This window comes from Octopus sinensis, linkage group LG7, assembly GCF_006345805.1.
Source record: "Octopus sinensis linkage group LG7, ASM634580v1, whole genome shotgun sequence".
Classification (NCBI taxonomy): Eukaryota; Metazoa; Mollusca; class Cephalopoda; order Octopoda; family Octopodidae; genus Octopus; species Octopus sinensis.
The window spans coordinates 104,919,279-104,932,649 of record NC_043003.1 but is presented as its reverse complement, the minus strand read 5'-3'; the positions used below and the strand labels follow the sequence as shown (position 1 = coordinate 104,932,649).

Below are 13,371 nucleotides of genomic sequence, written 5' to 3'. Positions count from 1 at the left end.
TTTTTGTTAGCTATTTTATTGATGAAGGGTATGTTTAGGAGTTTGTTTTTGTTGTGTTGTTTTGTAGGTTGTAATGTTTCCATTTTCTATTTATCTATTGAATAAAGTAAAGATTACATATACATGTGTACATATATTTCCTCCAGACTTGGTAATGGGTAATTCTAAGTCATCAAACATTCGTTGAAGCCTGTTGAAAAGTCAGTGCACACTTGTATTTTATTTTTTTTTTTTCTTTACATAAACAGTTGGTGATGTCCATTCTGAATAATCAATTTTTTTCCATAACTCCAAGCTTTTCAAGTCTATGCAATTCCTCGTTGACTTGATTCAATGCTGTGAAAGGTACAGCTCGCTTTGGTTTAAATATCGGTACAGCATTTTCTTTCACTTGAATTTTTACTTTTGTCTTGGTACACCTACCTAATTCTTCAGAAAAAAAACAGGAAAAATCTTTTTTAATTTATTTTTTAAATCCCCTGAAACATAAGAACTGTTTGCATTATTACAAAAAATATTTCTGGGGAGTTCCCATGAATTAAATAGTTCTGTCCAATCTGTACCAAATAGGTTTGTCATATTTTTTAGTACAAAAACTTTGGCTTTCAAAATTTTTCCACAAAATGTAACCTCACTTATCATTTCACTCAAAACTTGAAATTGTTTCCTGAAATACCCTGTGCAATTTTCTAAGATTTTTTCAATGTAGGCTTTCTTATTTTTCTCCATGTATCATCGTTAATTATCATGATATCACTACCTGTGACCAACTGTACTCTCATATTCACTTTATTTTTATAGAGACAAATTTTATTTTTTGTGCCTTGCCAATACATTTTTCTTTGAATTCTTTTTGTTTGACCTTTTTTGTGGATTCTTACGTCTGATTTTGCCCCATCCAAAACATTTTTGATTTTTAAAAGGACAGTTTCTTTTAAAATGTATTTCTCCACACCCATAGCATAGTCTGGGTCTTGACTGTTGTTTTTCTTTTCCCTTATCTGTTATAGGTTGTTTTTCTGCATCCTGTTGTAAAGTTATAATCCTTTGGCATTCTTCAATTATATTAGTAGCCCCGTCTGCCGAAAATGAACCAGAAGTGTTTTGAACTGCAACAATAATTCCAACAACTGTTGATTTTGCTATTGTTGCTGTTGCTGTTGTTCTTGTTGCAACTGTACAAGATGTAATAAGCCTTCCATGCTAAGACTGTCCACAGTGAGCTTTGAATGTCTTGTCGCTGCTATTATATCCTTGGGTTTGGATATAGACTACACTGTAACAGTTTTACAACACTACAAAAACTAAATCAGCAACAAACATGTAACAAACTTATATCTCTTGTCAACAACTTCTATGACTGCCTTCACAAATGCAACTGCTCACACCACACTACATTGCACTGTCAGTACGCATGTGCCTTTATAAGGTTTAGCATAGTCCACTTGCTATCCCATAGGGGTGTCAGGATTTCACCACAACTGATTGTTATTGTGTGAACAGTTATAATAAGATAACTAACTCTTGTTACATTGCTTATTATTATATGGTTGTATTTGGTACTGTGATATATTGTTAAATATGCACAAATATCATATATCGTCACTGATGATATAACAATATCGTTGTGGACAAAAACAAAAACAAAATTAGAAAAGAGAGATCAAGTGCACTAGGTTTAATCCTGTGTTGGTATTTCATAAGTGACCCAATGCCCTTGTTAACTATCCACGGAGATAAACACACTAATATTGAGAACTTAAGTAAATTGGACAGACCAATTTACAGGTACACCACCTTATTGGCAGATCAATAAGTAGTAGACTGAACTAACTGCAGTACAGAACTGGTATTTTTATTCCCCACCAATCTTAAAGACAAAATAGAACAAATCAGCTGTTTTAAGAAATGAATTCAGAAGTAGGATTTCTGTCAGTTCCTCACCACAATGTGTGTTTGTGTGTGTGTATAAAGTTATAAGAATGTGTTTATATGTAAAAAGCTACATGTGAAAGAAAGTATTTCAGTGATATGTGTATGAAAGTGTGTAAGAGAGAGATTAAATATCTTTGGATGCACATGTAAGGAGAGAAAGAATAAAGAACAATAGAGAAAGAGAGAGCAAAGGAGAGAAAGAGAGAACAAAAGAGAGAAAGAGAGAATTAGAGAAAGTGAGGACAAGAAGGAGAAATAGTGTGTGGACAAGAAGAAAGGAAAAATGCACAAAATGAAAGAGAAAAAAAGGAAATTAAAATAAAAGAGAAGAGTGGTAGGAGAAGTAAGAAAGCAAGAAGGAAAAAGAAAGGAAAAGAAACTAGGGAGTAAGCAAAATGAGGGAACAGAAAAAAAGGGAAAAAAAGGAGGGAATAAGCTCAAGAATCTAATTACCCGTAACTCGTGAAGAAGACAGGTTTTTTTCCAGCGGACTATTTTGTCATTCTTCATACAGAAGTCCCAGGATGCAAACACTTTCTGGGAGAATGGTACACCAGTACTGAGTTCATTGACCAAACTCTCTTTGATTCCTTTGGCAATGCTGAACATAGGACAAAGTAGAGATAGACATATATAAGTAGTTATATTGATTGATAGATAGATCATTAGGTACATAGAAGAATGGCTAGAAGAGACTGATTACATGATACATGAATATACATACATATGTACACTCAACAGATAACATCCTAAATATTAGGGATGAAATCTTCTCTCCCTGCATACATAAGCAATACTTCACATGCAAACACTTTAAAGAGGAACCACCACCTATGCTGCTAATCCCACCAGGATAGTCCCTTTCCTGAATGTGAAATTCGAATATACAGTAATGCTTCGATATATGAATTAATTTGTTCTCAGAGACCATTTGTAAAGTGAAAACTTGTAAAGCAGTGCAATAATTTCCCATAGAAACAATGTTATAAATCATAATTCATTTCCAGAAAAATATTTTACCTATGAAATTGATAATGCTTGAATATAAATGGCAATAAAACAACAGTAGAGTGTAAAGAATATTTTATGTAAAGTAAAAAGAATGTCAAGATCAATTATAATAAAAAAATATTATCATAATCAATTTCTGAATCACCTTCACTCACACACACCATCATTTGTAGATGCGATTGTCAATTCACAAGCACTTGTAGACAGACTTGTAGAGTTTTTTATAAAACAAGTCTAAAGTTGTTTGCTTAGAAGAAGCATTTTTCACTCCCTATAAATTTTTTGGTAACATGCAGAAGCATTCATTATTGTGGTAGAAACTTTTGCTCTTCATTTAAAATTTCTATTTATAATAAAAAAACTCGTAAACCAAGGGTCTTGTAAAGCAGGTCCTCAAAAAGTGAGGTATAATTGTACATAACAAATGAACTCCACCCACAGAAGAAATATGCCCCTATGATGAAATACCTCAGCACACAAGCATCACATAAACTCAGAATATAACAAATTTACCATATGACTGTTTGCCAACAAGAAAAATTCAAGGGAGATAATCACTTCAAAAATGTCATCCAAGAGGAGCACCCCTTGATTCACTGTTTACTTTATGAGAATCTCTGTGAATTCAATGAGATTCTGTATCTATCTAACATGGAAATGAACACAACTCCTCTATGTGACCAGCTTGAAAAATTAAGATATTTTCCTATTTTTCATAACATGAAACCAACGGTAGCCTTAATTCACAAATAAAGAAATTCTATCCACCAATGTGGTGTTGAGCACTCATTTTCATAGTTTGACATTTACACATACACACAAATACACACACATACACAAAGAATGTGAGCGGGTTTCTCTCTCTTTTACTTGTTTCAGTAATTTGACTGTGGCCATGCTGGAGCACCACCTTTAGTCGAACAAATCGACCCCGGGACTTATTCTTTGTAAGCCCAGTACTTATTCTATCGGTATCTTTTGCCGAACCGCTAAGTGACGGGGACGTATACACACCAGCATCAGTTGTCAAGCAATGCTAGGGGGACAAACACAGACACACAAACATATACACACACATACATATATATATACATATATAGAATTTGGTAGACGGAAACTGAAAGAAGCCCGTCGTATATATATATATATATATAATATATATATATATATATATATATATACGACGGGCTTCTTTCAGTTTCCGTCTACCAAATCCACTCACAAGGCATTGGTCAAGGTGAATTTGAAATAATTAACCAATTAGTTAATTAATTGATTATTTATTGGATGTCTTACAGCTGTTTCTGGGATATTCCAAAAGATAGGTTAGCATCTCCAAACAGTGGGTATTCCGTCATCAGAGACAAGGTGAGTATATACGAAAGTTCTAGACAGAATTCCCAGTTTATAAAAGAATATAATCATAAAGAATAAAGAGTAGAACAATAAATAGAAGAAATCAAACAACAGAATAAAGTTCACAGATCATCTTCTTCAAGACGGTATGGAGACTGCTAGTACTTCAGTGCAGATACAGGTCACACATACACACTTATCTTTATATCTATCTACATCTATGTATATCTATATAAATACATACATATATATATATATATATATATACACTACCGTCAGAAATTAATTAGCACCCTTGATTTGCTCTTCACTCAAGGTATGTGCTGTCACCTAGTGGCCATATCTCGAACTATTGCTTTGTTGCGAGTTCACTGTTGCGCAGAACGATGACGTAACTTTGTTTGCAGAGCAGTTTGAGAGTCTACAGCCTTATGATGTTGACATAGCAGTGCAACAACTTGGAGTGCAGATGCAGACAAATTTTCCTTTGTTTAATAGATATAGGTAGCGCCTCGCAAGGACCGAAATCACACCATACTAAGTTTTCTCATCGCGTAAGACGTTTTGAACAGCTCATAGGTTAATTGATTTAACCTATTTAATATAGAAATTTGAGAAGTGCTAATTAATTTCTGACGCAAGTGTATATCACGTGATCACGTGACCGACCAGATCATCAGATGTTGTTACACATCGCTGGTCACAATGCGTTCAATTGTTTTAGCCTTCGAATGACGCCACCCCGCTGGCTAAGCGAGCAGACCAACAGAAGAAAGAGTGAGAGAAAGTGTGGTGAAAGAGTACAGCAGGGATCACCACCCCCTGCCGGAGCCTCGTGGAGCTTTTTAGGTGTTTTCGCTCAATAAACACTCACAACGCCCAGTCTAGGAATCGAAACAGCGATCCTACAACCGCGAATCCACTGCCCTAACCACTGGACCATTGTGCCTCCACATATATGTATATATATATTTTATATATATATATATTTTATATATATATATATATATATATATATATATATATATATATATATATATATATATATATATTATATATATATATATATATATATTATATATATATATATTATATATATATATATTATATATATATATATAACTATATATATGTGTATATAAATATATCATCATCATTTAATGTCCGCTTTCCATGCTAGCATGGGTTGGATGATTTGACTGAAGACTAGCGAACCAGATGGCTGCACCAGGCCCCAATCTTAATCTGGCGGAGTTTCTACAGCTGGATGCCCTTCCTAATACCAACAACTCTGAGAGTGTAGTGGGTGCTTTTACGTGCCACCTGCACAGGAGCCAGTCCAGAGATATAAGATGGTACAAGAGGGTGAGGAATGGGGAGAAAGTGAGAGAGAGTGTGTATATGTGTGTGTGCATGTGTTTCTGTATCTGAAAGAAGTGTCAATGGAAAAGAGAAGGAAAGTAAGAAGGAGAAGAGAAAGAAGAAAAAATTATGTTGACATCTTTGCAATAGATATATATATATATATATATATATATATATATATATATATATATATATATATATATATATATAATCATCATCATTGTTTAACGTGTGTTTCCCATGCTGGCATGGGTTGGCCAGTTTGACAGAGGTCTAGAGAGCTAGCGGCTGCACCAGGCTCCAATATGATCTGGTACTGCTTCTGCAGCTGGATGCCCTTCCTAACAGCAACCACTCTGAGAGTGTAGTGGGTGCATTTTAAATGCCACCGGCACAGGAGTCAGTCAGGCAGGCCTGGCATCAATCACTTTTGGACAGTGCTTTTTACGTGCCACCAGCATGGGAGCTAGTCAGTGGGTACTGGCATTGGTCACATTAGGATGGTGCTTTTTACATAACACCGGCAAGGGAGCCAGTCAGGGGGCACTTTAGTTGCTGGTTCTTCTCAATCACAGCATATCTCCAAAGGTCTCAGTCTCTTGTCACTGTTTCTGTGATGTCCAATGCTCGAAGGTCATGCTTCACCACCACATCCCATGTCTTTCTGGGCCTACCTCTTCCACAGGTTCCTTCAAACGTTAGGGAGTGACACTTCCTCACACAGCTGTCCTCATCCATACGTAACAAGTGACCATACCAGTGCAGTCATCGCTCTTGCACACCACATTTGATGTTTCTTATGCCCAACTTTTCTCTCAAGGTACTTACACTCTGTCGTGTGTGCACACTGACATTACACATCCAGCGGATCATACTAGCTTCATTTCTTTCAAGCCTGTGCATGTCCTCAGCAGCCATGGGCCATGTTTCACTGCCGTATAGCATGGCAGTTCACACACATGCATCATACAGTCTACCTTTCATCCTGAGCGAGAGGCTCTTAGCTGCCAGCAGAGGTAGGAACTCCATGAAATTTGTGCAGGCTATTCATATTTTAGCTGCTATCCTCTCAGAGCAACCACCCCAGCTACAGACTTGGTCACCTAGGTAGTGGAAGATATTAAACACTTCTAGTTTCTCCTCCTGGCATATGATGGAATCTGTTTTCTGTACATCTTCAGTGTTTATTGCCCCTGTGCATCTGCCACACACAAAAACTATCTTCCCAGTTACCCTTCCTTCGATATTGCAGCACCTTTTATGTGTTCATAGCTTACACTGGGTACATTGTATGGAGTTTCTACTCATGCCTTTTCTACAGATCAAACAGGACCATCTATCTGAGGGGTTTGTGATTTGACAGCCTTCCTACTTTCTAATACTTTGGTTTTTGCTAGGTTAACCCTAAGGCCCTCAATATTTTGTCTCAAGTTCTGGCAGTGACTTGGCTATTAGACCAAGGTCATCAGCATAGAGGTGCTTTCAGGGGCAGTCTGTCTTGAATTCCTTTGTTATTGCCTGGAGGACTAAAATGAATAAGAGGGGACTGAAGACTGATCCTTAGTGAACCCCTCCTTCTACTCGGAATTCTTCACTATACTCGTTGCCAGCCCTCACCTTACTGACAACATCTCTGTACAGGGCTTGTGCAGCTCTTACCAGCCACAAATCTATCTCCAGTTTCTGCATTAACCACCAGATAAGGGATCAGGGGACCCAGTCAAAGGCTTTCTCCGAGTCAAGTCAAGTCAACAAAAGCCAAATACAGAGGTTTATATTTGGCTAGATATTTCTCCTGCAGTTGCCTTACCAGAAATTTAGCCTGGCACAAATCCAAACTAACTCTCTCCCTAATCAGTTGGACTATGACCCTCTCAGTAACTTTCATCACCTAATCCAAGAATTTGTCATTTCTAACTGAAAGCATCACCTTTACCCTTGTAGCAATTGACTATGGTGCTGCTACACCAGTCATTGGGTATGACTCCTTCATGAATTACTTAATTTACGATGCAGGTGACAAGACCATAACCCACACCGCCTGATATTTTAAGCATCTCAGGTATGTTTCTTGAAGGGCCAGGTGCTTTCCCTGTCTTCATATCCTTAATTGCTTTATCTACCAGGGTACTGTTGATTCGTGTACCTGGTCCCTCAACTGGGTCAACCTTTGGCAGACTCTCCTCCTCCCATTTATTCTCCATATTCAGCAGTCTTCATAATGGCATCTTCAAGCCTCTTTCTTTGCAGAATCATTAAATGCAAGGTCACCTTCATCCATGCAGACACATTTCTCTCCTAAGACATCACAATTTTCTCTCACACAGTGTCTTGCAATCCGAAATACTTCATTCTTTGGTCCTCATGTCGCTGAACATTGGCAAACTTCTTCCTTTCTTCCACTCCCTTGGCTATAAATACCTGTCTCCTAGCTTCCCTTTTAGCTATCTGATACATTCTCCTGCTAACCCCACTCTTCCAGGCCTTCCAAGCCTGTTTCTTTGCTCTAACGGTCCTGTCTAAAGTATTGTTCTACCACCATGTTACTCTAGGTCTGGAAGGGACTTTCCACCAACCACAGACTTGGTCTGTGGCACTCAGCAAGCTGTCTCTCAGGAATTTCTAGCTGCCTTCTATGTCATAGGACTGTAGCTCCTCCTCCCTATCATCAAATTTCTCGGTAAGGATATGTGAAGGGTTCTTAAGCTTCCAAGTCCTTCTTTTGCAGACTGGTCTGATTTTTGGCATCCTTCTGGCCTCAAGTCTAAAGTCACTAATAACTAGTCAATGCTGGGAGGTACATTCTTCACCAGGGAGGGTCTTTGTATTAAGAGCAACCATGCATCCCACTGTCTGGTGAGAATGAAATCGATCTGGCTTGCACAGTCACCTGATCGATAGGTTATCAGGTGGCTAGCTGGCTTCCTGAAGTTGGTGTGTGTATATATATATATATATATATATATATAGTAGAAATATGTTACAAAAATAAAATATAAAATACACGTGGAAATGTAAGGGTAAAATATGAAAAATCAACGAAAATGCACATTGCAAAAAATAAAAAAAGGCTTTTAATGACAGGTAACGACAAATATATACATTTAGATGGACTGAGGTAGTAATAAAAGTCATTCTTATGAGATGATTATAAGATGATAATATATAATATATAATATATAATATATATATATATATATATGTGCGTCGGTGACACATAAGAAAACACCATCCGAGCGTGGCCGTCAGCCAGCCTCGTCTGGCACCTGTGTCGGTGGCACATAAAAAACACCATCCGAGCGTGGCCGTCTGCCAGCCTCGTCTGGCACCTGTGTCGGTGGCACATAAAATCACCCACTACACTCTCGGAGTGGTTGGCGTTAGGAAGGGCATCCAGCTGTAGAAACACTGCCAGATCTGACTGGCCTGGTGCAGCCTTCGGGCTTGCCAGACCCCTGTTGAACCGTCCAACCCATGCTAGCATGGAAAGCGGACGTTAAACGATGATGATGATATATATATAGAGAGAGAGAGTGGGGAGAAAGCAAAGTGAAAGAGAGAATGAAGAGAATAGGAAGAAAAGAGAAAGACTTAGCAATAAAATGAAGGAGCAGAGAACAAAAGAAGGAAGTGAGAGAGAGAGAGACCTGGTTAGAAACAAATTAAAAAAAATATACAAACAACATAAGTAGAACACATCAAAAGACTATGTAACTAGCTGTTGCTCCACTGGCCTACTTGACAGCAAATTTTTATTCACAATCATTTGATCAATAAAATATCAACAAACAACAAAGATCTTTTGACAGATCTTTATATCAGAAGAAGTTAGAAACTCCAAACGGATTTTTTAACCCAATATTCTACATGCTATTATTATCTACTTCAAGTTTTGCCATAATATTTTGTGCGCATGTATGTGTTCAAAGTTTAATGTTGGACTTACCTGACAATTATGGCAATAAAACTGACAAAAAAGAATGCCAGAGTAGCCAGTATATAAGCCAGGGACATGTTGTAATTGTTGCCTGATACAGTGATATTGTGGTAACTGCCATAGAACAATACTGTGTTCTCCATGAAACCCTAGTTGAGAGACAGAAAAAGGGTACAGTTGAATAAATTACTACTTCGTTTTTGATTAGGTTGCAATTATGTTAATAAAATTTAGAAAAAATACATCATTTATTACAAATAAACAAATGGGAAATTTTTATCAATTTGCATAAACACGAAGAATTTTGATAAAAGTTAAATTATAATTATTGTATGTATGCTATATTTCCTGATTATGCTTTCAAAATTACCAATCATATGATGGGTAATACTCTAGTTCAGTTATATTTAATAAATGTCAGAGTGACCTATACAGAATTCTGAGTCCCTCACAACAGAATACTACCCAGTTATTGTTGTGTAATCAAGAAACTTACAGTTTCAATTTTGATTGCATGACATGAGACCATTGGCATGCTTTTTAAACATAGACTTGGGTTAACCAACACCTTGTGAGTGGAATTTGGTAGATGGAAACTGTGCAGAAGACTGTCAGATGTATAACTAATAATCTTGAGTTTTACAATCAGAAATCTGGATGGTTTTATATTTACAGATATTTATTAATATGTCACCTGCTTTTATAAATCATATATTAACGCTTGCATCCTCTCTAGTGGAGTCATCAGATTGAACTTTTTCAGGAATTTTGTCTCTTTTTATAGTATTATTGAGTGTGTAGGGGTGGGGAGAGATATAAGATAGTACAAGAGGGTGAGGAATGGGGAGAAAGTGAGAGAGAGTGCGTGTGTGTGTGTATGTGTGCGCGTGTTTTTGTATCTGAAACAAGTGTCAATGGAAAAGAGAAGGAAAGTAAGAAGGAGAAAAGAAAGAAGAAAAAAGTGTGTTGACATCTTTGCAGCTGGTTAGTCTTTCAATAGTAAATTTTTTCTTCTTTCTTTACCCCTTCTTCTTTTCCTTCTCTTTTTCATTGACACTTCATTCAGATACAAAAGCGCGCACACACACACACACACACAAACACACGGCATTTTGCCACCCCTTGGAGTAACCAGCTGGGTTTGCCATTTCTAAAAGCCAACAATCACTTACTATTGAAAGACTGACCAGCTGCAAAGATATCAACAAATTATTTCTTCTTTCTCTCCTTCTTCTTCCTTTCCTTCTCTTTAACACTTCTTTCAGAAACAAACGCACACACACACACTCTCTCTCACTTTCTCCCCATTCCTCACCCTCTTGTACCATCTTATATCTCTCCCCACCCCTACACACTCAATAATACTATAAAAAGAGACAAAATTCCTGAAAAAGTTCAATCTGATGACTCCATTAGAGAGGACGCAAGCGTTAATATATGATTTATAAAAACAGGTGACATATTAATAAATATCTGTAAATATAAAACCATCCAGATTTCTGAGTACCTCATTTCTTCTAATATATATATATATAAATATATATATATATATATATATATATGTGACCAAGTTAGTAGTGGAGGTGGATGCTCAGAGGGTATCACTACTAGAATATGAATAGCCTGGGCAAAGTTCAGAAAGCTCCTACCCCTACTGGTGACAAAGGGTCTCTCGCTCAGAGTGAAAGGTAGATTGTATGATGCATGTGTGCGAACTGCCATGCTTCACGGTAGTGAAACATGGGCTGTGACTGCAGAGGACATGCGTAGACTTGAAAGAAATGAAGCTAGCATGATCCGCTGGATGTGTAATGTCAGTGTGCACGCACGACAGAGTGTAAGCACCCTGAGAGAAATGCTGGACATAAGAGCATCAGATGTGGTGTGCAAGAGTGACGCTTGCGATGGTATGGTCATGTACTGAGGATGGATGAGGAGAAATGTGTGAAGAAGTGCCACTCCCAAACAGTTGAAGGTATCAGGGGGAGAGGTAGACCCAGGAAGACATGGGATGAGTTAGTCAAGCATGACCTCAGAGCGTTGGGCCTCACTGAGGCAATGGCAAAGGACCGAGATCTCTGGAGATATGCTGTGACTGCAAAGACCCGGGCTGCTTCCTGCACCAGTTCTGCCCATTCAAAGTACCCTGGATCCCGGAACGTCTCGCTGTGCTTGAGGAGACCTGTTGAGTCAAGTACATGAACATGAACATCGAAATAAATATAAATATCAATGGAAATAGTAGTTGTGATACCTGTGCCGGAGGCACATAAAAAGCACCATCCGGACGTGGCCGTTGCCAGCGCCACCTCGACTGGCTTCTGTGCCGGTGGCACATAAAAAGCACCATCCGAACGTGGCCGATGCCAGCGCCGCCCCGACTGGCTTCTGTGCCGGTGGCACATAAAAAGCACCATCTGAACGTGGCCGATGCCAGCGCCGCCCTAACTGGCTCCTGTGCCGGTGGCACATAAAAAGCACCATCCGAACGTGGCCGATGCCAGCCCCGCCCTGACTGGTTTCTGTGCCGGTGACACATAAAAAGCACCATCCGAACATGGCCGTTGCCAGCGTCGCCTTAGCTGGGTTCCGTGCCGGTGGCACGTAAAAAGCACCCACTACACTCACGGATTGGTTGGCGTTAGGAAGGGCATCCAGCCGTAGAAACATTGCCAGATCAGACTGGGCCTGGTGCAGCCTTCTGGCTTCCCAGACCCCAGTTGAACCGTGCAACCCATGCTAGCATGGAAAGCGGACGATGATGATGATGATTATATATATATATATATATATATATATATTATATATAAATAAAGAGGACCGAATTCATACCGAATTCTACTTGGTGAAATTATTGATTACTTCTTAATTAATTAATTTTACCCTTTGTTATTATCTCTTATTATAAAAGGCAGATTTTATCTGCCTCCCTTTGGGAGTTATACAAATCTACAATATAGGATTTCTTCAATTACAATTTACCTAGCATTTTTGAGAGTACAATGCATCGCGTCATGCCAGGTCCAGTTTTTAAAATTTAAACTCCAATTAAGCAAAATTTACAGAAAACTCACATTCTGGTGTGTGTGTCAAATGCTTTTCTTAGTCTGGTTTACACCACACGCAAACGCACACACACAGTGGACAACGAATAAAATGAAAGTAAATAGCGACAGAGTGATTTGAGGAAGACTAAAGTGAAAGTATTCTGTCTATGACGCTGATAGATACATGAGTAAAATGTATGGGAAGCTAAGAGCTAAGAGTGAGTGAAAATGTTCTTGGAAGAGAGTAATTAGTAATAAAGTAAACATACACTCATACATACATACATACACACACACACACATACACACACACATACATACACACACACATACATACATACACACATACATACATACATATACATACATACATACATATACATACATACATACACACACACACATACACACACACACAGTATTGAAGCTTGAGAACAATCAGATACATTTGCAACACATCTGTTGAAAATATTATTGTTCACACACATACATATACATATATACATACAGACAGACAGACAGATAGACACACACACACACACACACACATGATCCAGCATGGCCACAACCTCAAGGCTGAAACATATAAAAGAATAACAGAATATAAATGTGTGCAAAGTACAAGAAATATTAATGCAGTATAGGGATTGGACAATAAGCGTAAGGCAGTGTCAATGGTGGTTCCAGAAATCCCGAGCCATAAACTACAGCCTAGAAGAC

The 13,371-nt window shown here is 38.1% G+C and overlaps 1 protein-coding gene across 1 annotated transcript in view; it reads right to left on the bottom strand.

Annotated features, from left to right (window-relative positions):
* The window catches only part of LOC115213923 (transmembrane channel-like protein 7), a 121,863-nt gene that overhangs the window by 21,008 nt on the left and 87,484 nt on the right, over nucleotides 1-13,371 (bottom strand). Inside the window, exons 6-7 of the mRNA XM_029782916.2 lie at nucleotides 9,614-9,753; nucleotides 2,389-2,536 (exon numbers count right to left, since the gene is read on the bottom strand). Coding sequence (XP_029638776.2) covers nucleotides 2,389-2,536; nucleotides 9,614-9,753 — 288 coding nt within the window. The remainder of the gene's footprint in view (nucleotides 1-2,388; nucleotides 2,537-9,613; nucleotides 9,754-13,371) is intronic.